Genomic DNA, 25,175 nt, shown 5'->3' with positions numbered 1-25,175 from the left:
AAAAGTTGAGGTCCCAGCACTGATCCCTACTCGTTACATCCTGCCAACCAGAAAATGACCCATTTATGCCTACTCTCTGTTTCCTGTTAGCTAGCCAATCTTCTCTCCATGCCAATATGTTATCCCCTACACCATGAGCTTTTATTTTCCGCAATAACCATTGATGTTGCACCTTATCAAATATCTTCTGGAAATCTAAGTACTGGTTCCCCTTTATCCACAACATGTTACTTCCTCAAACAACTCCAATAAATTGGTTAAACATGATTTCTCTCTCTCAAAACCATCTTGACTTTGACTGATTACTTTGAATTTATCTAAGTACCCTGCTATAACTTCTTTAATAGTAACTTTTAAGGTTTTCCCTATGACAGATGTTAAGCTAACCGACCTGTAGTTTCCTGCTTTCTGTCTCCCTCCCTCCCTTTTTGAATAAAGGAGTTACATTAGCTTTTTTCCAATCGAATGGAACCTTCCATGAATCTAGAGAATTTTGGAAAATTAAAACCAATGCATCAACTATCTCACTGACCACTTCTTTTCAGACCCTAGGATGAAGTCCGTCAAGTCCCGGGGACTTGTCAGACCGCAGCTTCAACAATTTGCTCAGCACCATATCCCTGGTGATTGTAACTGTCTTGAGTTCCTCCCTCCCTTCCATTTCCTGATTTAAAGCTATTTCTGGGATGTAACTTGTATCCTCTATAGTGAAGACCAATGCAAAATGCCTGATCAATTCATCTGCCATCTCCTTATTTTCCATTATTAATTCCCCAGACTACTCCCTATAGGACCAATGCTCACTTTGTTAACTCTTTTTTAAATATCTGTAGAAACTCTTACTATCTGTTTTTATATTTCAAGCTAGCTTTCTCTCATACTCTAATTTTTCCCTCCTTATTAACCTTTTAATCATTCTTTGCTGTTTTTTATATTCTGTGCAACCTTCTGACCTGCCACCCACCCTTGCGCAATTCTAGGCTTTTTCTTAAAGTTTGATACTGGTCTAAATTTGCCTGTCCTGCCCGCCTCGGGACTCGTAGTGGGCAGGCCAGAAAATCCCGCTCACTATCTTTAACTATTTTAGTTAACTACAGATGGTGGGTCTTCTCCCAGGAATTTTTCTTTCTCATTGGAATGTATATATCCTGCGCTTTCTGAAATATCTCTTTAAATGTCTGCTGCTGCATCTCTTAACCTAATTTGCCTGTTCACTTTAGGTGGCTCTGCTTTCATGCCCTTATAATTGCCCTTATTTAAGTTTAAAATGCTAGTTTTGGAACCACTCTTCTCTCCCTCAAACTAAGTGTAAAATTCAATCATATTATAATTGCTGCTACCTAGGGGTGCCTTCACTATGAGGACATTAATTGGTCCAATCTTGTTGCACAATACCAGGTCTAATATAGCCTGCTCTCTGGTTGGCTGTAGTACATGCTGTTCTAAGAAACGATCCCGAAAGCATTCTATGAACTCCTCACCTAGGCTACCATTTCCCATCTGATTTTTCCAGTCTATATGTAGATTAAAATCCCCCATGATTTTCAATGTACCTTTCACCTTTCTCACAAGCTCTCATTATTTCTTCTTTTATACTCCATCCTACAATGTGGTTACCGTTAACTTAAAGTGGTGGACACTGATGCATTAGTAGCCTTCAGAAGAGAATTGGATAAATATTTGAAGGAGAAAAACTTCAGAGGTATGGGGAACAAGCCAGGGAGTGGGACTAACTGGATTGCTCATTGAAAGAGCTGGTGCAGACTGACTGAGCTGAGTGGCCTTCTTCTGTGCTGTACTCTTCTATGTTTCTTTGTCTATAGAGTTTCTCATTTTCAAGGTTTAGTTTTCAAATAGATAATTACAATACTTTAAGTAAGAAACATATAATGTTGAAAAGAGTTGGCATACAACATTAAAAGTACCTTCAGAGCTACACCATTCCTGAAACTTGTTCAGTTATCTTTCGTTGCTGTGGGTAACAGAAGCTGGGCTCTATATCTATACTGCCCATTGTTACAGTGGGAGAATGAGCAGATGAAGTGCCCCTTGAACTTGAGATGATAAGCAGCAGTGTGTGTCTTAAGAAATCATAATGTCTCCATTCATTTTGAAGAACTTATTTGGCAGGGTCTCTCACCCCCCCCCCCCACCCCAGTTTGAGGGGGGCGGGGGGTGGGGGGGGTGGTTGTGCGGGAATGGGCACGAGCGGGCAGGTTCCCGATTGCCGCATTTTATGTGGGCGGGCCAATTGAGGACCGCTCAGCATGACATGCGCCATTCCCTGAGCCGGGAGTGCGCACTTTCGTGCATGTGCGCAAAAGAGCACACAAATCTCCCTGAGGCATCGTGCTGCCTCAGGGAGATCGGCTCAGGTTTCAAACATTGAATAAAGATGAGAAAAACTTATTGACATGTCCTCTCGTGTGACACTGTCACATGAGCTGGGACTTCCATTACTTTTATTTAAAACTTTCTGGAACATTTTAAATCCCTCATGAAACCGCATCCTGCCCGTGGACGAGGTTTCATGTTTTTTCTGAAGGCCACCTGGGCTCATCACCTGCCCGCCAACCTTAAGGTTAGTCGGGCAGGTCCATTAAGTATTTTAATTGCTTTATTAATGGCCTTAAGTGGCCGTTGACAGATCGGCTGCGCGCCCGCCAACCTGAAAATCTAAATAACGCAGGGTGACGTCGGGACATACGCCCGATATCACCCCGCGTCATTTTACACGTCGGCGAGCGGGCCCCATCCCAGCTCGCCAACCTAAACATTCTCCCCATTAAATCTAAAATACTTTTTCAGTTGAAAATAAATGTATTCCTATTTTTTATTAACAGATCCGTTTCAGAATTTGGCACAAGTTGCATCACACAGACAAGCCCAATTTTCTCATTCAGATCTTACTTGCATATTATCAAGTGGAGACTCAGATTCAACCATGCCATTGCTTCAGAATAATGTGAACATCAACTTCTGCAGTTTGGACTCTGAACTATTGAAAGAGGTGCAGCATATGGTTATCAGTGTTGACCAGCTCACAACACACACCACAGAGGTGATTGGAAGAGGCAAGTTTCCAAATATTTTCTGCCATAAAATCTAGGTCACCAAGGAAGCAGCTCATATTAGAATAATTTAATATATCTTCAGGTTTATTTTAAGATTAGTGTTTCTTTGTATGCATAAGGAACTTGGTAAGGGTTTCTATGAGCTTGCATTCCTTTCTCCTTCTTCTTTGTCCTCTTCCTTGCTCTTTCTCCTTCTTTCCTCTCTCACTCCTTCTTCCTCCTCTCTCCTTTCATGTCCTCCTTCCTCCTAGCCCCTCCTTCATCTTGCTGCTCCTCCATCTTCCTCTTCTCTTCCTTATCCTCCCCAGAGGTCCCTCAAAGTACCACCATGGTGATCCAGTTGCATTGTCAATACCCCTTTGGTCCTAAGCCGACAATAGCACCTTCTTTTAAAAATTGTGATTCTAAGAACAAGTTACCCACAAACTAATGAAAGAAAATGTTTCAAAAGCTGAAAACAGCTTTACCCAGACAGCAGCTGAGAATCCTTTTGAACAGCGTTTTCCAAGGCTGGCTAACATCTTCTAACGCTCATGGTTTGGGGACGGAGCAAGAAATGTCCTTAGTCAGGAGTAAAATGTCGGGAAATCAGTGTCTTAAGGAAGACATATGACCCTGATTTGCATTTATTCATGAGGCTTCTGCCTGTTTCAGGCCAAAGCTCTTGACCACCCTTCCCCAACCCACCCCACCCCACCCCTGCACCATAAAATCCAGCTATATCTATAGCTGGATTTTATGGTGCAGTCTATAGTACAAACTGGACAGAACAAACTCACACACTATTTTGTGTCTCCTAATAACCCATTGCTGGGCACAAGCGGGACAGTAAGGTGGTAAAAATCATTCCCATAATAGTTTGTTATGGTTCAAACAGGAAGTAAATGTATAGTTGCATCTAATTGTGGTTACTGATCATATTGCTCTTTCCTCTACATGTATTTCCACAATGATTTACGTGTGTTTTCTGTTTAAGGTCTCATTTTTTTTCTTTTGTTAATGTCTCAAAATTTAATAGGCCATTTTGGGTGTGTATTCCATGGAACTCTCCTAGCCCAAGATGGGAAGAATATACATTGTGCAGTGAAGTGTCTGAATAGTAAGTAAATAAAACATTAGTTTTAATATGATTTATAGTGTAATTTTGTTGTTTCCAATGCGTGACTGAAAAATATGTCTTAAATTAGATGTCGAAAATTTCTAGTAAGCTATGCAAAGCTAAGGTACACAAGAGCACTAAGTGAAGAGCTAATTATGCCATATCTACTTGCACAGGAATCACTTGCTTAGAACAAGTAACTCAGTTCCTGAAGGAAGGATTAATAATGAAAGATTTCAAACATACCAACGTTCTCTCTCTGCTCGGAATCTGTCTTCCTAACCAAGGATCCCCGCTGGTAGTACTACCATATATGAAACATGGTGACCTACGGAACTTTATCAGAGATGAAAGTCATGTAAGTAAAATCACAGCTTCATAATGCTAGAGGGAGAGTTTGAACAAAATACTTGCAGCAGGTTTATCACTTTAGACCTAATTTGTCTGGAATACACCATGTCCATTATAACAAGCCAAGCCTTGTGAAAGTGACAGCAGCTTCTGGAACCTGTACATACCCAGGAATATGAAAGTTGCTGTCAGTAATTCCTTGCTCCTCCACAGGGTGCACTGTTGAAGTCCCTGCAGACGGCAAATCTTTAGAAATCACTGAACCAATTAAAACATCCCCTTTTACACTGTATTATCACTTTCTGAAGGATCCTTTCTGAAGATCAATTATTGTTGTTATGCAGGCAAGTGTAGCAGCCCAATTGCACACAGCATGATCCTACAAACAGTTCATCTGTTTTTGATAGTGTTGGTTAAGGGAAGAATAGAAATGCATCTGTCACTTATTGCAGTATTTTCTTGGTACTACATTAAAGCCTCATCTTAGATATAGTATATATTGGGTTCAAATGCCAGTTTAGATTCTGTACTCAAGTCAGAAGTGGAGTAGGCCTTCAGCTTTCTTATCTCTTCTCACCCAGGGGTGAGAATGCTACTAACGGAGCTGAGCTAACATCTTGAAAACCTTAAGAAAATTCACCATTGGAGGACATTTTATATCAGGTTCATCAGGCTAGAACTAATTACTTCAGAAAGAGTGTCTTTAAAAGCCTCTGATAATTCTATATTTATTATAGAATCCAACAGTAAAGGATCTTATTAGGTTTGGACTACATGTTGCAAAAGGAATGGAATACCTTGCAAGTAATAAGTTTGTTCACCGAGATCTTGCAGCAAGAAACTGCATGTGAGTATGAAAGCAGAAATTAATAGAAATGTAGAGTGACTTTTGCTTTGTAGAGCACTTAAATAACATCCTGAACTTTGTACTACATTGTTGCTGTGATAAAGCAGATACTTAAAATGTTTGTCATGCTTACATAATGCCTTCATTTGTTGATGTTATAACTCAGAGAGCCAGTTGGTGAAGGAAAGTACTGGAGCCAATCTTTACTGTCCTATATTTATTTACAGAGTTAAACATTACAAACATACAGCTGCTAGCTCTACCCCACAGTTTTAATAAGTGTCTCTGAAATGTCTCTTCAATAAGTGAGTGAAACTCCAATTAATGCCCACCACTTGCATACAACTAAACACAATTAACAAAGATACTTATAGGATCACTCACACCACTATGACATGACGCACTCTTCTGCCATGGAATGTCACACTGCTAAATTTGACTTTGTGGTGCATGTTTTTGGCCACAATAAACACAGCACAATTCTCCTCCACAGAATGTTTAGCCCTACCTCTACATTATCCACCTTGACCTTGCTTCACTGTCTCCCAATGGCTCCATCTCCCATGATGCACTTCGTGCAAAATTCTTGTCCTTATTTACAGGTAACCGGCCCACCTTCTGCAATTTCCTCTAAATACCAGCCCATGTTGTTTGGTCTTGTAACTTTGGCCTCCTGTATAACTTTTCCCCAGCACCATCACTGACGGAAGTACCTTCAGCCATTTCTCTCCTTACTCGCTGGAACTTCCCCCTTAAAGCCTTATGACATTTCTACCCATTTTTGAAAGCCTCCTCAAAACCTTTCTTTGCAGCCATAGACATTTTCCCTAATTCTTCCCCTACTGTTCAGTGTCCATTTGCCCTCCCTAATGGGCTTTGGAATATTTTCTACATTAAAGTTGCTGTACAAGTTGAAGTTATTGGCCAAACTGTGTCAAAATTACAGCAGATTGCTATAAACTTTGATGGCCTTCAGTACAACAAGCTCTTCGGGTTTGAATACACTAATTATAACTAGTGTGTTTGTTTTCCCTTCATAACCTATACACAAACCAACAATGTCATGGGAAAACGTTATTGATTTTAGCTCTTTAGCACTGTATCCTCAAGGGTGAGATGAAATATTCACTTACAGCACTGTTATCCCCACAAATTACAGTGTCTCTTCACTTGTCTCCAGTCAGCATCCATAATTCATGCTTTTTCAAAATTAAGAAGTAAGCCTTTTCACTGGTGACAAATTTCATTCAGCCATTCAGAACAGGATTTAGATTCTGGTCTTAATTTTTAATTCTTTGTCTGCTTGAGGGGTAGTGTTGATGCGTTTGTTTAAGGGCAGTGGTAAATTCTATTTTCCAGCCCACCTCCCATTTCTGTGCTATATATCATCTTTTGCTGGAAGACAGACAAGCAACTCGCTGCCTGGCTTGTGCCAATGCAAGTCTCTGGTTGGCTGCTAATTCATATACAAGGATGGCTTGAGCTGATTAGGCCCACACATGTTTCCCTTCCTACCACTGGTAAATGCCTGGTCTTCACTCTACATCAGGAGCTCACTATTTATGGAGCAAATCTACTTCCTCCCATAACATGATACAGCACATGGATGAGAAGTTTTGCAAATGTTATCATTGTTTCCTTGGGACATTTAAGTGCAAAGGCCTCAAAGGCTTACGAAAGCATAATCCTGTGTGCTCGTGTCAGTGAAATATATATTTCTCCATTCACTTATTGTATATAACCTTACAACATTTGTACTGTAGGTTAGATGAAAACTATATTGTGAAAGTTGCTGATTTTGGGCTCGCAAGAGATATTTATGAGAAGGAATATTACAGCATTAATAACAAAAGTAGTGCCAAACTGCCAGTGAAGTGGATGGCTCTGGAAAGTCTGCAGACGCAGAAATTCACAACAAAGTCTGATGTGGTAATGTATTGCCTCATTTACCATGTGGGTTAGCAATAATTTAAAGAAGGTATACTGTAAAGCTTATTCTTTTTATATGTGCAAGTTGTGCTTAATAGAAGAACTGATTTAAATAACCCTTTTCTCTGGTTAATCAGATTAAAACTACTTTGAATCTTGCATAGTATGATCAATGGAACCAATCATATGATGGCCACACAACCAAGCTGATGTGATTTTGGCTACAAATACACCTAAAAACCCAGAAATGTTAAATGCAGACACGGGCCAGAATTTTCCAGCCCTGTTGGCATCGGGCATCATGGTGTGCGTGAGCAGAGAATATGGCGAGAAGGCCAAAACTCGGTTTTATGCCATCGTGAAACCAGGTTGCGATCATCTGTTCCACTAACCCATGTTTCCCACCGTCCAACGTCAGGGACCTACTTTCAATGCACTCATCCTTTTGCCTGCCCACTGGAATCATTCCCCTGCCCCGCGTCGAATTTACCTCCTACATGGGCATGACTTCAGAACGATGTGATTCACAACAGCATTTAAAAGGCATGCACCTGGCAAACTAAATTTCAAGGGGAGCTCAGAGGTGAGGGCACAATAATGTTGTGCAGCGCTCATGAAGGTCACCCGTTCGACTTTAAGGAAGGCAAGTCGCTTTTTCCCAGCTGGCTGACAATGCAGTGCCAGGGCAAGGGCTACACTTTTGTGGGGTGGGGTGGGTACAGTCTGATCTGATTAGTGCACAAGCACATTTTGTGGGGGGGGCGTAGGGAAGCAGCCGCACATTAGAGAAACCTTGCATAGAGTGAGCATTCTTCCGCAGCTGAGACAGTTCAGACGCAGCCACATTGACATGCTCAGAGTCAGGCTCTAGCTTATCTGCCCACTCAAGCAATGCAGAGGCATGAAAGTGCCACCAAGTGCTTCTGAACTTTTCACCCCCAGGGCGCAGGATGCAAATTAATGAGTGTTTTAGGGGGCTGCAGAACAATTGGATGACTGGGCAAGTTGTACAATCTCCTTGCTAAAGCTGGCCCTGGAGCAGTCACTGGTGGAGGTGCTCACAGCCCCTTGCAATGTCATCATCCCAGTTTGGACCAGTCTCCCCCATGGTTCAAGCTAACAGTGCAGCTTTGTAGTGCGGGTTAGGAGAATGCCTGCGCCTGAGTTGAGAGCACAGCATGCAGTCCAGTGGATGAAGCTGCCACCAATTGGTCAGATGGAGTGGCGGAAGTGGGTGGGGTTTCGGGCAGCCATGTAGTGCACTAAACTCTGGCCATCCAAGCTGTGGCCAGCACTGTCCAGGATGTGTTGTGGGGGCATTGAGATGGAGCCGGAGCCTCACATGTAACCATGAGAGGTCCCTAGGAGACCAATGCTAACCTGCGCATTTCTCTCTTTCATCCTGCAAGAGGAGTACATCAGGAGCAGGGAGCTTGGTGACCTAGCTGTATGCCTCAGGGAACAGAGACGAAGGAGAAGAGAGCAACAGAGGCACCTAGCTGGGCAGAGGGAAGAGCAGCACCCCCAAGAAGAAGGGACGGCTGGGGCTCCCATGCATGCTGCTGAAGAGCCATTACAAGCTGTTGCGGGTCAGCGCCTAGCTAGACCCAGGGACGACAGACGGTGCTTGTCATTCCTGCAGATGACCGAGAACCAGTGTTGACAAAGACTGTGTATGTCCAGGGAACTGGTTGGTCACATATGCTGCCTGCTGCAGGATTTCGTGCCATGGGGACTTGGAGGGCATCCACTGCCAGTGGCCATGAAATTGACTGCAGTGCTCAATTTTTACACTAGAGGCTCCTTCCAGGGCTCCACAGGTGACCTGTGTGGGATCTTGTAAGCCTCCACTCACAAGTGCATCCAGGAGGTCACAGATGCCTTACTTGTGAAGGTGCACAAATTTGTGCAGTTCAACTGGGATCAGGCAAGCCAGGAAGCAAGAACACTGGGAATTGCATCAATCTCTGGTTTCCCACAGGTACAGGGTGCCATCAACTGCACTCACATGGTGCTTAGATCTCCGTGGCAACAAGCAGTGCAGCGTCTGAACTGCAAGGGCTTCCACTCGCTGAATGTTCAGCTGATGTGAGGCCATCACACAAACATCCTGCAGGTCTGCACACGATTCCCAGTGAGAGTCCACGACTCCTACATTCTCAGTTGGTCTCAGAACCCTGATGTCTTCCTGGGTCCACAGAGGCTGCAGGGATGGCTCCTCAGGGACAAGGGCTACCCACAGAGGACGTGATGGATGACACCCGTGCAACGGCCTCAGGCTGCAGCAGAGCGAAGGTTTAATGAGGCTCATGCTGCAATTCACACCTTGGTGGAGCAAACCATCAGGATGCTGAAAATGAGGTTCCGGTGCCTGGACCGGTCTGGTGGAGCCCTGCAATATAATCCGCAGAGGGTGTCACACATCATCATCACCTGCTGTGCCCTTCACAACCTGGCGCTGCAACGGGAGAGGAGCTGACTCAGGAGGGGATGGAGGAGCTGCATGTCTCCTCCGATGAGGAGGATGTCGATCGGGATGAGGATGATGAGGTCCTCGAAGGCGAGGATGATGGCAATGAGGCCACCACATTGTCCAGATGAGGCAGGCGCGCTCAGGAGGCCCTCATAGCCGCTAGATTCGTGGAGGATGATGACGACATGCTGTGAGGACACTCCATAGATTCTCACATTGCATCTGTGAATGTCTGGCTGAGGGCAGCTTGCTTGTGCTCTGTGATCAGGGTCATATCATGGAGATGCAGCCATGAAACTTTAAATGCACCTGATCCTTTGTCAGCCTTCAGCACCTGACCCATTCAGGAGCACAGCGTCACCGGTCACAGATACTGAAGAGATGGGGGGGGCCAGCCCCACCTTAAAGGTGCTGAGAGAGAATGACAGAACTCTATGTCACCTTCAAATGGCATTCTGTCAGCAATGACCAGCGCCATCGAGGTGCAGGCATCACTACTGTGTCCAGTGAGTGTGAGGCTGGACCATCACTTTGGTCTGAAGGTTACACACTGCACAGGGAAGAGGCCCTGGACTGAGGCACTTGCATTTGTCTTGTGCACAAACCAAGGTTTCACATCTGAGTGACATGAACACTGCTCATCATAACAAGGAGCCATAGGGAAGGAGATATTCTTGGGAGTTTATTTACAATAGTGAACATTATGTACAAGTGATTAAGAGTTGTGCCCACATGGTGCAACTACATCTTAACCTTGGAGGTGTCAGCTGTGGCTCAGTTCATAGCACCCTCGCCTTTGAATCAGAGGGTTGTGGGTTCATGTCCCACTCCCGGAAACCAAGAACTGTGAATGTACTCGAAAGAGTTACATGCGATCTGTTGATAACTCGAAAGAGTTACATCTTAACCTTCCTAACCCTGCCACTATATCTTGGTGCTCCCCCAACAACCACAGCAGAGGTGGAGGCAGCCTGCTGACTGCTACATGAGCGGGCGTCCTCTGGAGGGCTGAGGCCCGGAGAGCCCCGGCCTGCTTTCGGAGCCCTGCTGTGTGGCAGTGGCATCTTCCTTGGCCTGTGAAGCTGGAGCTGCTGGGGTCACAGGAAGAGGGGATTCAGATGGGCCGGACACTCCTGGAGTCACCTGGGTGGATGGCCCCAGGGTGTGCAGCTGCTGATCCTCCTCCCTATGGGTGACTGAAGGCCCCTGGCTGACTCCTTGAGGAGAAGGGGAAGCTGGAGTGAGATCGAGCTGCCCAGCACCCCTCTCGTGTTGACACTGTTGGAGGCCAACTATGACGTCAGTGATGGAGTTCAGCCCGCGCAGCAGTACAGGACCGATGTCCTAGACCAAGGTCTCCTTGGTGACTGCCATCCTACCAGTGTTGACCTCGGTGCGTTTGCACGCCAGCGCTACCACCTCAGACTGAAGGCAAATGAGCTCCTCCGTTATGCCTTGCAATCTGAGGAATGCAGCTGGCAATCCCTTCCTGATGTCTCTGAGCTTGCCTTTGCAGCTCCAGCAGCTAAGGTATGACTGAGTCCAGAGGTTTCTCATCTGACTCGGACTCAGCAGATTTCTGACTTCCAGCAGTCCTCCGAGTGTTGGAAACCTGGTAAGTCCCTGCCTCTGCCTACTGTGGATCAGACAGTGCGATGTGCTCACCAGACTGTGACCCCGAGGCTACTCGAGGTATGTGTCTCTGCATTGGTGGAGGGTGTGGGGGCCATGATGGGTCTTCAGTTAGGGTGTCATCAGATTCTTCTTCCAAGGTGTCTTGATTTGTGTCAAGGACCTGTGTTGTTGACTCCCTTCGCTGCTTCCCAGATGCGAAAGCAAGGAGAGATAATTTGTGCATAGGGGACTGTGGAACAGGGGAACTGACTGACAGCATGGTTGTCTGATGGATGTTGCACTGCTGGATCCTCACTTGGTTGAGCATCACTGCCTCACCATCAGCACAGGAACGGTCCAGATCCTCGCCAGCCAGCTAGATGATCCTGTTTTTAAAGTCTGTGAGGATCTTGAAATCAGACATTCCTCCCCCAGTCTGTGACCTCTCCCATTGTTGTGTGGCAGCTTGTCCCATATGAAGACAGATGGAGAAAGTGTAAGCAGGGCACCTGCCAGGCCAGATGATAAGTATGTCTGGCATGTGTGAGTGGTGAGTGGTGCCATGGACAGGATGAGGACACAATCTGCAGGGTAGATGAAGGTGTTGAGAGAGTGAATGATGATGTACATTGAACTGGCAGTGAGTGAGATCCGTGTGGATGGGTGGTGGGCTTGTTAGTGTGTGAGTTGAGAGTGATGAGAAGAGTGACACCCTGGTGGGTTGGAGAAGATCATTCATCCTCTTTTGGCAATAGATGGCTATTCTCTTTTGCAGGGCACTGGCACTGATCAGCTCTGTCACCGCCTCCATTGCTAGATTGGTGACATTGCTTGCTGGTCTTTGCCCAGAGCAGGGGTAGAAGACTTCATGGTGGGCCTCCACAGTGTCCAGTAGGAGCCCGTGGGAGGCGTCGCTAAATTTGGAAACTACACGTTTCCTCCTTTTGGCAGCCATGACTTCAGCAGCTTCCGAAGCCTGGGAGAGAACCAGCTCTGTGCAGGGGCACCTTTTAAATATGGCACCTGGATTACTGAAGGCCTGAGGTGAAGGCAGGGCAGCCGAATCAGAGGCTGCCCCGGCAATGACCCAGCGTGTTTTCTGGGAATGCATTATTAATGAGGCTGGACACGCCAGGAATGGAACAATACAGCATGAAAGCCGGCAGCTAAAACATGCTTTTTTCCGCCTGCTACTGCTCTTTGTGCAAATCTGGGATAAATCTTCCCACAGTGTTTGGGGTTTGAAATGCAAACAATAATAAGTTGACCTTGAGGGGATGTCTGGGGGCAACCATGATACAAGCAGTCCAATAAAGCCTCTCAATGAGAACACACTGAAGAATAACAGCTGTCCTTATACATGAAACGTCGTGTCAAAAGTGAAGAAAAAGAATAGATTTTTGAGCCCTGGCAATGGTACAGGGAAGACACAGCTCAGAACGACACACAGAAATGTTCAAATCCGAAAAAAGAAGCTGCTTAAAAAGGAGTTCAGGAAAATCACTGAGCTGCAGGGAAAGGATAAAGGAAACAAAGACAAAGGCTGCAAGTGAGTAAAATTTTCCACTTACATCTCCAGTCAAATTGAAAAGTGATGAGTTGCAAAAGTGGCAGTTTATCCACTTACAATGGTAAAACTATGAGATTGCAACAGACTTAATTAACAAGCCTGAACTAATAAGAGTAGCCATACTTTTAACACTGCTGGGGAGAGACTGCTACAAAGCGTATACCACCCTAAATCTAACCAACGAGCAAAGAAAACAGACGGCAGAGATTTTGAACGCCTTGAGCGCACATTTTAAACCCCAAGTGAATGTTACATATGGATGCTATGTATTCAACACTGGAGTTAAGGGCACAAACGAGGCCATTGAACAGTGCGTTATTGCAGTAACACAGCTTGTGAATTTGGACAGTCAAAAGAGGACCCAATTAAAGATAAATTAGTTTTAGGTGTGCGAGACCACCCCACCCCCACCCCTGCCCCAGGGAGAGCAAGTCTACTGAAAGATGAGAAACTGATGCTAAATGGTAGATGTGTGTCGAAATGCAGAAGTTGTGACCAGGAGATACATTATGCTGAGAGACAGTACAAGCCGAAACAGCAGAGCAATTGCAGACAAAGGGCAGAATGCAAATACTGTGGAGGACAGTATGCACAGAAAAAGAAGGATTGCCCAGTATGTGGAAAGCAGTGTTTTAACTGCAAGAAGCTGAATCATTTCACACACAAGTGTTTGGTGAGAAAGAAGCAAAACAAGCCTATGCAGATGGCCACAGGAGAGATGTCAGCAGAAGAGTCTGATTAAGAACTGTACAAAATACAACAGGTTAGTTCTGTCAAGACTAAAGGTGATGAATGATTTGTGTCACAATGATGACCAGAGGGGGGGAGGATCAAATGAATAAGAAATGCCAGATAGACATTGGTGCATCATGCAACATAATGACCATCACAGACTTGTGTGAAGTGATATCATGATCTGAAAATGAAACCCTTGGAAGTGAGGCTGAGGCTATATGATGGCACAATACTCATACCAAGAGGGCAAATTAGTCTGAGAGCCAAGAGACCAATACAATGGGAAGAAGGGAGGTTTAGAGTTCCAGATCATAGATGGGATGCACTAGCCACTTATCTCAGCTCGAGCAAGTCTAAAGCTTGGGCTGGTAATCCTGAACATGCCAACAGAGAAAGGGCAACAAAAGACCCCAGAGAGAAGGAAACAAAAGACTCTCGAGCGATGGAGGCAATATTCAAGTATACCACAAGATGATTGCTGATCACGTCAATGCAATGAAATGCACAAGCCAAAGGTAAATTTGTTCTACAGGAAAATATTCACATCAGAGCTGAACTGGAAGATTTGGAGTGCAAGATTCAAGCTGAGTATATACCTTTGAACACACACGATAACCTGAAGTCTTCAATGAACCAAGCCGTGCAAGATCTGAACAAGCAAATTTCAGCAACAATACAGAGGATATTTGAGGGTTCGTGGGAGTTTACTAATCCAGTCTACCTCTGTTTTGTAGACCTGGAGAAGGCATATGACCATGTTCCTTGGGATATTTTGTGGGAGGTGCTGTGGGAATATGATGGGCTGGTGCTGCTTCTGCATGCTATCAGGTCCCCCCCATTCGCAGAGCCAGAGTTGTGTCTGCATTCTTGGCATTAAATCAAATTCGTTCAAGGTGGGCGTTGGACTCCGCCAAGGGTGCATCCTGTCTCCACTCCTGTTCGTGATTTTCATGATATCGTGATATCAAGGCGCAGCCGAGGTACTAAGAGTATCCAGTTTGGGGCTTGAGAGTGGCCTCTCTGCTGCTTGAAGATAATGTTGTGCTTTTTGCCTCATCCGACTATGACCTCCAGGATGCACTCGAACGTTTCGCTGCCGAATGTGACGTGGCTGGGACATGGATCAGCACCTCCAAATCTAAGGTCATGGTTCTCTCCCAGAAAAGAATGGCTTGCTCTCTCTAGGTGAGGTGGGTGCAGCTTCCCTTAGTGGAGGAGTTCAAGTATCTCAGGATCTTGTTCCTGAGCAATGGCGGGGGATCATGAGATTGACCAGCGGAACAGTGCGGCGGCTGCAGTTCTGCAGGCGCTCTATTGGTCCGTGGTGGTAAAGCGGGAGCTGAGTTTTAGGATGAAACTCTCGGTTTACAGTCGATCTACGTCCCCATCCTCATCTATGGTCATGAACTGTGGGTAATGACTGAAAGGATAAGATTGCGGGAAATGAGGTTTCTCCACAAGGATGCTGGGGGTACTCTGCGGGACAGGGTGAGGAGTTCAGCAATCGGGGAGAGCCTCGGAGTAGAGTCACTGCTCCTCCGGATCGAGGGGGTCCAGATGAGGTGGATCGGGCATCTGATAAGGATGCTCCCGGTCAGATCCTGCTGGAGCTGTACCGGGCACGGCCCACTGGGCGGAGACCTCGAGGCCAACCTAGGAAATGCCAGAGGAATTACATCTCCCGGCTGGCCTGGGAACGCCTGGGAATCCCCCAGGAGGAACTGGAATCTGTGGCTGAGGAAAGGGAAGTCTGGTCAGCCCTGCTCAGCTTACTGCCACTGCAACCTTCACCAGGAGAAAATGGATGGATGGATGGAACACAAAGGTACCAGGAGGAAATAATGAACCTCAATTCCACAGTTGGCAACTCAAAGGGAGAGTTGAAAAAACTCAACCGCCAGGCAAAACAGCAGGCGGAAAGGGCACACAAAAGTTGCAACCCCAACAAACTCCTTGAAGAATCAATATGTAGCCATGGGAAAACACGAGGAGCCAGTCAAGATACAAATCCTCAACACTCTCAACAAGAGTCAGCCCTCGTGCAAACTTGGAACACGCACAGAGAAATTGTCACCTCGATCGTATGTGGTGGAAGTGAACAACCAAATATACCGGACCGCAGGCATATCCAACTAGCGAAGCTGTTCCTTCACATTAATCGGCCTGTCAGGAAGAAGGAATCTCATCGGCAGTACTGAGTAGAGGACTACCATCAATTCCAAAGGTCCACGTGTCCCCAACAATGGCAATGGAACAATAACAGATACCATGGCAACAAGTGCTAAACGACACTTTCTGGACAATGAACATCACCCAGATGAACAGCCAATGTCGACACACATGCGTTTCATTAAGAGACCTTCACGATTGAAAGACTATAGGCGGAATCGTCCCAGATTTGCACTAATTGCAGTAGCGGGCACTAAAAAAAGACATTTTACCCGCGGATCTTCGCGCCGTATTGTCCCCTTCCCGCCTCATAAATTATGCAGTCACGGGAAACACACTAGATCGCTGGCAGCCGGCCTCCGATTTTCCCGCCACACCATTACTTCGCCACTTCCTCACTCTGGGTGCTATTTTTAAACTACAGCCGCGTGCACACTTCTCAATGCTTGCAGCCCAGGACTGCTCCAGAGCCGACATGGCCCCAAAAGCCAAGAAGAGTCATCCCCCCCAATTCAGTGGCGCATCCCTGGGATGCCTTTTGGACACCATGGAGGCCTGCAGCGATGTCCTCTCCCCCTCGCTGTGGCCACAGGAGGCTCATCAGTCTCATTACTCCAGCTTGGGAGACGGTGGCAGAGGTGGTCAGTGCCAACACTGCACACACGAGGTCGGCCATCCAGTGCAGAAAAAGGATGAATGATCTCATCCGTGCCACCAGGGTAAGTCAGCCATCTCTTCACTCTCAACTCTCACACTCACAAACCCATCACACATTCATTGGCATCCCGCTCACTGCCAGCTCAAGGGACATCACCACTCTCTCTCTCACACACACACACACACACACACCCTCACATTTCCATCTAACCTCATCTCCTCAGGAGATTGCCGCCTCATCACATCCATGGCTCCACTCAGTACACATGCATGCCTGGCATCCTTCTCATTTGCTCACACTCCCTCTATCAGTCTTTATGCAGGACAAGATCATGCATAACTAACAGGAGAGGTCCCAGACCAGAGTTGGAGAGTCGGACATCAAGGTCCTCACTCCGTTCGAGAGACTGCGTTGGAGCTGGGCGGTGAGGATATGGACCATTCCTGCAGCGATGGTGAGGTCGGCAGTGAAGACCCACGTGAGGATCCTGACCACATCATCCCTTGCTCAACGGTACTCTGAGTCCACTGTTCTGTGTTCAACGGAGCTGTCAAGCATTAATAATCTCCACTTTCTCTCATGGGCACATTGCTTTCAGACAACCTTGACCCTGACCCCAGCGCTAAGAGCTTATCAGATGAGGACCCTGAGGGCAGCACTGTTGAAGACCTGTCACGGTGCTCACCCACACCCTCCACCAGCGCAGCGACATACAACTCAGTGGGACCTAGATGTAGAGCAGCCTCGGGATCACAATCTGGGGAGCACAGCCTGCAATCTGTTCCACAGAAGGTGGAGGCAGCGACATCCGAGGTCACTGGCACTTGGAGAATCTGCTGAGTCCGAGTCAGATGATGAGCCTTCGGGACTCAGTTCTCAGTCAGTTGTTGGAGCTGCAAAGACAATCACAGGAACACCAGGAAGGGATGTCTGGTGCACCTCTTAGGTAGCAAGGGATGATGGAGTAGTCTGCCTGCCTTCAGGCTGAGTTGTTAGTGCCGGCATGCTGATGCACCGAAGTCAGCATTGGCAGGATGGTGGTTGCCATGGAGACCTTGGTCCAGGACATCGGTCCTATACTGCTTCACGGGCTGTACTCCATCGCTGACGTCATAGTTGGCTTCCAACAGTGTCAATGCGAGAGGGGTGTGGGACAGCTCGATCTCTCTCCAGCTTCCCCTTCTCCTCAAGGAGTCAGCCAGGGGCCGTCAGGCACCCACTGGGAGGAGGACCAGCAGCTCGACACCCTGGGGCCATCCACCCAGGTGACTCCGGAGTGTCCAGCCGATCCAAATCCCCTTTCCTGTGACCCCATCATCTCCAGCTCCACAGGCCGGGTAGGGTGCACCTTGCCCATAGCAGGACACCCAAAGCAGGGCGGGGTCCTCCAGGTCTCGACCCCCCGGAGGACACCCACCAAAGTCAATCACAAACAACAGGGTGTAGCAGTCAGCAGGCTGCCTCCTCCAGTGTGGATGTCGGGGGAGCACCAAGACAGGGTTAGGAAGGTTAAGAAGATGTAGTTGCACCATGTGGGCAGAGCTGTTAATCACTTGAACGTAATGTTCACTTTTGTAAATAAACTCCCAAGGATGTCTCCTTATCTATGGCTCCTTGTTATGATGATCAGTATTCATGTCACTCAGATGTGAAACCTTGGTTCCTGCACAAGATAAAGACAGGTGTCTCAGTCCAGGGTGTCTTCCCTGTGTAGTGTGTAACCTTCAGAGCAAAGTGATGGTCCAGCCTCACACTCACTGGGCATATTAGTGATGCCTCCAACTAAATGGTGCTGGTCATTGCTGCCAAAATGTTGTGGGCAGGCGTCTCAGAGTTCTGTCATTCTCTCTGTGTGCTCTCAGCACCTTTTAGGTGGGGCTGGCCTGTTTGTGGTGGTCGCACACCAGCTGAACCTTGTGGTTGACGCAGTTGACTGCTTGTTGCCATGGAGATCTAAGCGCCACATAAGTGCAATCGATAGCACCCTGCACTTGTGGAAAACCAGAGATCTGTGCAAATCCCAGCGCTCTTGCTTCCTGGCTTTCCTAATCCCAAGCGAAATGCACAAATTTCTGTGCCTTCACAAAGATGGCGGTCTGTGACCTCCTGGATGCACTTGTGCGTAGAGGCTTGCGAGATCCCACAAAGGCCATCTGTGGAGCCCTGGAAGGAGCCACTGGTGTAAAAATTGAGCACCACGGTCACTTACACAGCCACTAGCAGTGGATGTCCTCCATGTCCCCATGGTGCCATATCCTGCAGCTGTTGTTATATATGACCGACCAGTTCCCTAGACATACGCAGTCTTCAGCAAGACTAGTTCTCAGCCATCTGCGGGAACGATAACACCGCCTATCAACCCTGGGTCTAGCGAGGCACCTATGAACGACGGCTTACTGTGGATCTTCAGCTGCGTGCGCAGGAGGACCTTGAGGGTGGTGGTCCCCCCATTGGCGAGCCAGGCACCCCTGTCTCAGTCTTCTCCTTCTTCTCTGCTCCCTGTAAGGCAAGAGACATATTGCTAGATCACCAGGCTCCATAATCCTGATGTTCTCCTCCTGCAGGATCAAAGAGAGAGGCACATGGGTTAGCATATGTGTTCTAAGGATCGCTTTTAGTTAAGTCTGAAGGCCCCTCCATGCATGTAGGAGAGTGCCGGCCACCATTTGGATGGTCAGTATGTGGTGCGCTCGTTGGCTGCCCAAAAATCCACCCACCTCCACCCCACTCCACTTGACCAATTGGCGGCAGCTTCAGCCACTGGACTGCATGCTGTGCTCTCAGCTCAGGCATAGGCATTCTCCTAACCCGCACTGCAGGGCTGCACTGTTAGCTTGAACCACAATGGAAACTGGTCCAAACCTTCATAAAGACATTGCAAGGGGCTGTGAGCGCCTCCACTAGTGACTGCACCATGGCCATCCTTCACAAGGGGATTCTACAACCTGCCCAGCCGTCCAATTGTTCTGCAGCCCCCTAAAACGCACATTAATTTTCAGTCTGTGCCTGAGGCGTGAAAAGTTCTGGAGCATTTGGTAGCACTTTCATGCTTTTGCGTTGCTTGAGTAGGGAGAAATCCTTCAGAGGCCCAACTCCAATCAAGTCAATGGAGCTGCTACTGAACAGTCTCACCTGAAAAAGAATGGTCACTTTTGACAAGCTTTTCTGAGCGCGTGGCCGCTTCCCTCACCTTTCCCCCACCCCCCAGCATGTGCTTATGTATTTCCTTCAGTCTGTGCTGCCTTTCCCGACCTGCTCTGGAGCCCTTGCCCTGGCACCGCACTGAAAGCCAGCTGGGAAAAAGTGACTTGCCTGTACCCCCTCTGAATGCACAGTGCCTCTTCTTTGATGTCCTACGGGTGATTCTCACGCGCGCTGCGCAAGGTTGTGTGCCGTCTCCTCTGAATTTTCCTCGAAGTTCAGCTCGCCAGGTGCACACCTTTTTAAGTCAGCCGTTACTCACGCCGCTCTGAAGTCACGCCCCTGTGGGAGGTAAATTTGACATGAGGGGTTGATCCTGGCATGCTGCCAAAATTGAGATGCGAATACATTAAAATTAAGTTTCCGACGTTGGACAGTGGGAAATGCAGCCCGCCATTGTCGGGTGGAGTGGACGATTGCAAACTGGTTTCACGACACCATAAAACCTATTTTTGGCCTCCTTGCCATATTGTCCATTCACACCTACCATAATGCCTGTCACCAATGGGAGCAGAAAGTTCCAGCCTATGTGTGCAGTTCAAGTGCAGGGACTGACTAGTAGAAGAAACGGTTGCATGAGAATAGTGGGTAACTTGGGAAACTCAGTTACATATGATTGTGCATACAACTTTGTCTTTTGTTTGCTAGGAAAAGGGAGGTGTTTGGGTTTTGAAATGCAATCATTACTAATGCAATCATTACCTGGCTTGCCATAGTCATGTGACCTTGCCATGAGGGAATGTCTAGGGAGAGCCATGATACACGCAGTTCAATAAAGCCACTCGCTGAGAACACACTGAAGAAGTACAGCTGTCTTTGTACATAAAACACACAGTAACTACAGATTTTACTGTCCTCCTCAGAATATCATAAAAGAAAGCCAGCTTTCCTATATTAATGATCAAAATGATCTTTTGCATATCAAATTGTAATATGTATTCTCTTCAGCTTAAGGAAATAGTTATCAAAGCTGCAGATAGCCAGGCTCCTGTTCAAGGGTATTATAATATTTGTCCATCACTCCTGTGTTCGCTGCTCCACATTGGCTCTTAGTCCAGCAACACCACAATTTTTAAAATTTGCATCCTTGTTTTCAAATCTTCCATGGCTTTTCCCATTACTAGTTCTGTAACCTCCTCCAGCCATACAACCCTCCGAGACCTCTTGTGTATCCCCTCATTTAATTGTCCACTACTGGTGGCCATGCTTTCAGCTGCCGAGGCCAATAACTGCGGATTCTCTCCCCGAAACCCCTCTGCCTCTCTGCCATTCTCTTTTCCTTTAAGACGCTCTTTGAAACAAATCTCTTTGACCAAACTTGTGGACATCCATCCTAATATCCCCTCCAAATGATGCAGTGCTAAATTTTGTTTGGTAACACCTGTGTTACCATGTTAGATGCAGGTTGACCCCTCCTCTCCCCTCCCCCACCCATCAATCACAGTTAGAACTCCTGGAGGACAACATCATGTATTCCAGAAATCCATATTGTATTTTTATTCCTTTTTTTTGTCGCAGTGATTCTTTAGTTATGAGAATTAAAAACATTTTTTTGTTCCTGCCAGTGGTCTTTCGGAGTACTGTTGTGGGAGTTGATGACACGAGGGGCACCACCTTATCCTGATGTTGACTCATTTGATGTTACTGTTTACCTGCTACAAGGGAGGAGGTTGCTGCAGCCCGAGTACTGTCCTGATTCACTGTAAGTAAATTATTAAGTATAGCTTCAGAAGACATTTCAAAGTCTACATTTCAGAAACGAATAGACACGTGAATTTTGATATGTTAATAATTTACAGGATAGAAACCTTATTCAATATTCTTCCATTGCAGATATGAAGTAATGCTAAAATGCTGGCACCCTAAACTTGAAACACGACCAACGTTCTCTGAGGTGGTTTCAAAAATATCATCAATCCTTTCCACTTTTACTGGGGATCACTACATACAGTTAAATACAACCTACGTGAACATAAGCTGTGGAGTACCCTATCCACCTGTTTATTCATCTCAAGATCATTTGGATGGAGATGCTCACGTGTGATTGAAGGCAGTTTTTTGTAAAGGATATTTTATCAGCAGGCGATTCAGGAAGTCAGTTCTGGCAGCTACAAGAAACAAGCCCTGCACAAAATGTGCTGTTTGTATCAACAGTAGCAAATGTGTGAACCTTAAATTACTTCAAAGAGAAATTGAAAGAGATGAACCACATTTGAAGACTGTATCGCTGTTTGTCGTCTTTGGGAAACCCATTTGTAGTCACTGTTGTAAAACGTTGTGATGTTAACTGTAAGAAAAAATGGTTATGACAGATTTAAATTCAAAATTACTTCCGTCCTGTAAAATTAATAAAATGTTCTATTTTTTTATTAAGAATAGGTTTATTTTTAATTAAGTAGGAACCGGCAACAGCAACATTAAGATGGAACCATTTGATTATTGCACATAAAAAATCTTTTATGAACTAACATTTTTTCTTATTTTCCCACATCATCTGCAGCATAGCTATGTTTATAAATAACCCTTTATTTCCAGTATTACTAGCATTACAGTGTCTTGAATAGAATCCAGTAATAGTGAGATGTCGAAATGATCACAGTGATGGATGTAACTGACTGTACCTGAAAAGAATGATGTAGGTATTAAATTATTAAAATCAAGACTGTAGAATATTAACCATTAAAAGGGCTACTTTTAACTTTCATCAACTAGTGATAAAATTAAAATTACCCCCAAAAGTTTGCCTCGAAGTGGGGCTTGTTACTGAAGGCATACATATCACTGAGAAAATTTGCAATACATTTCATTTATTAAGGGTTTGTCTTTATTTTAAATAGATAATAGACAATAAACTTTGTCCAAACTTATGACCAGTTTTATGTTTGTATTTAATATGAGCATATACATGAACATTTAATGAATTTACAGAGTGCTTATATTTCAATGACTTTTTGGAGGCTAAATGCATCAATGACTAAATGTAGTTTTGTTCAAACAGAAAGTTAACAGAAGGTATATAATATCCTTCATGTAGTTTAGAAAATTTTTGTTAACAACAATTTGCATTGATATAGGCATTTTGTAAAGACGTGAAGGAAAATAATAAATTCCAAGACTAAGACGCAGATATTAGGAGAGGTGACCACAATTTTGATTAGAAGTAGGCCTTAAAAGAGGAGAGGATGATAGAGAAGTGGGGAGGTTTAGGAAGGACATTCCCTATCATTGTGTCTAGTTGGCAGAAGGCACAGCCACCGATGATTGGGCAAAGAGAGGGAAAAGTGCGCAAGAGGCCAGAGCCCAAGGAACAGAAAGTTTGTGAGATGTTGGGAGACCAGAAATCAATGTACCTCAATGAGAGCAGAGGTGATGAATGAGTAGGACATGGTGTGGGATATAATATGGACAGCAGAGTTTTGGATGAGCTGAAGTTCATGGAGGGTGAAGGTTGGGAGGTTGGGCAGGTGTGCATTGTAATAGTTGAACCTCTGACAGAAGTAGGAATAAAAGTTTCAATGGCTAAGGGTAGGGGCAGAGACAGGCAATTTAATACAGGTGGAAATAGGTGGCCTTTGTAATGGAGGGTTTGCAAGCTCACTTGAAGGTTGATAGGATGTTATGGTTACAAAGTCTGGTTGAATCTGACCATGGCCAAGGTTGAGAATGGATTTGGTAATAAGGGTATGGTGTTTGTGGCGATGGGCATATGCAGTGGTACACTCTTCCCAATATTTAGCTGGAAAATATTGCAGCTCACGTAAGGCTGGACATCAAGAGAAGCAGTCTAACTCCAAAGAGGCTGAAAACGATAAGAGTGTGCTGGTGGAGAGGTTGAGCAGCATTTGTTCAGTATTACTTGTGGAAGCTGTGTCAATAGATTATGTTGCCAAGCGCCAGCAGGCAGATGAGGGAGGGAATCAATGATGAATCCTCGGGAGACTTTTCAGGTACTAGTGCAGGGGTGGAAACTAAGCCATTTATAGAGGTTCTCTGGCTACAATCAGATAAGTAAGAGGACGGTGTGGTCAAGTCACTGAGGGGTAGTGGAGTGCAGTCACAGAAAATATCAATTGTGACTTTGATTAGGCCCATTTCAGTGCAATAGCAAGGGTGGAAACCTGATTGGAGAGGTTCAAACATGGGGTTGCGGGAAAGGTGGGCACAGACATGGGAGATGGCAACATATTCAGGAACTTCAGATTGGAAAATGGAAGTTGGAATATAGTAGTTTGCAAAGCCAAAGGGGTTGAAAATAGGTTTTTTGAGGAGAGTGGGCAATGGCTGTTTTGAAAGGGTGAAGGAGGTGTGCCTGAAAAAAGGAACCATTTACGATGTCAACCAGCATGGGGGAAACCAAGAAGAGAAGTTGTGTGGTCAATAGTTTGGTTGGAATTGTAGTTGAGGGAATAAACTGTGGGTGACCTGGATGAGATGGGGACACAACGAAGCACAGCCACTTTGGAGGTCCAATATTCAATAAAATATGTAGCATGCTTGCTTCATATATCCCACCTAATTTTATTATAGCAGTGATTTTACCAAGGCAACAAGGATATTCATATTCAATGTTTCAACTGAATTGGTTCCCTACCTGCGGCTGATGGACTTTGTTACTGTTTACAAGGTAGTGGCAAAACTTTGATTCAGCTCAGCGATACAAATGTACTTATTGTCGAAACACACAAGTGACATCAGTCCCAAGATCCAGGAAATGATAAGTTAAGCCAGTTTAAAGAATTGTATTGTGGCTACGTTGATCTTTCAGAAAGCTTCATGCCCCATACATCCAACCTTTGAGTGAAGATGGGGGCGAAACTAACAAGAGCTCATGGTTAGGGTAGTGGTTAGCTGTGCTTTAGGAGGAGAGATAGGATCTTGTTTCTTCCATTACTCAGGCCCAAAGCAGGTGCCAAATTTACAAATGTTGGGCACCAGTCACATCCAACCAGAGCAACTTGTCAATCCTCGCCTCTTGAATTTAATATTTTTTGAGGGAGCTGGAGTTCTATGATGCAGATCAAAATAACAATGCAATTTTATTTTTCACGCTGCTATCCATACAAGTGCTTGTTATCGGCGGGTGATGTTGCTGGGAGAGCTCCACAGTCATCGCAATCTACCCCTCCGCCACACCAAAAGAAACTGAATCCATACCTGTTGCTAATGAGGATTCCGGGGTTGTAAAGGTATGAACAGAATTGTTAGTTTAAACTTGGGATTTAGGAAGACCATGCAGACAACCAAGAAAGCAGAACGGCTGAAAAGTGACATGAATGAACTGATTGCTTTTTTACTCTGTTTTCTTCCCTTCCTTCCTGGAAGGTGCTGACTAAGAGTGGGGTATGTCGCATAGAACTATCAGCCCCCTTTACGAGCAGCAGTTATTTGAAATTCTTTGATTGCTAATTATACTTAAGTATTGACTATGCCAAAGTACAGAATATTTAGCAAAGTA

The 25,175-nt window shown here is 45.7% G+C and overlaps 1 protein-coding gene across 2 annotated transcripts in view; it reads left to right on the top strand.

Annotated features, from left to right (window-relative positions):
- Positions 1-22,587, top strand: part of met (MET proto-oncogene, receptor tyrosine kinase) — a 148,564-nt gene extending 125,977 nt beyond the window's left edge. For both annotated transcript variants that reach the window (XM_078568043.1, XM_078568044.1), the window contains exons 15-21: positions 2,844-3,074; positions 4,093-4,173; positions 4,350-4,531; positions 5,262-5,371; positions 7,135-7,300; positions 21,286-21,422; positions 21,554-22,587. In XM_078568043.1, the coding sequence (XP_078424169.1) occupies positions 2,844-3,074; positions 4,093-4,173; positions 4,350-4,531; positions 5,262-5,371; positions 7,135-7,300; positions 21,286-21,422; positions 21,554-21,764 (1,118 nt within the window). In that variant the 3' untranslated portion in view covers positions 21,765-22,587. The remainder of the gene's footprint in view (positions 1-2,843; positions 3,075-4,092; positions 4,174-4,349; positions 4,532-5,261; positions 5,372-7,134; positions 7,301-21,285; positions 21,423-21,553) is intronic.
- The last annotated feature ends 2,588 nt before the right edge of the window (positions 22,588-25,175 follow it).

The sequence above is a fragment of the Cetorhinus maximus genome, chromosome 22 (genome assembly GCF_964194155.1).
Source record: "Cetorhinus maximus chromosome 22, sCetMax3.hap1.1, whole genome shotgun sequence".
Lineage (NCBI taxonomy): Eukaryota > Metazoa > Chordata > Chondrichthyes > Lamniformes > Cetorhinidae > Cetorhinus > Cetorhinus maximus.
This window is presented reverse-complemented; position numbering and strand designations above follow the sequence as displayed.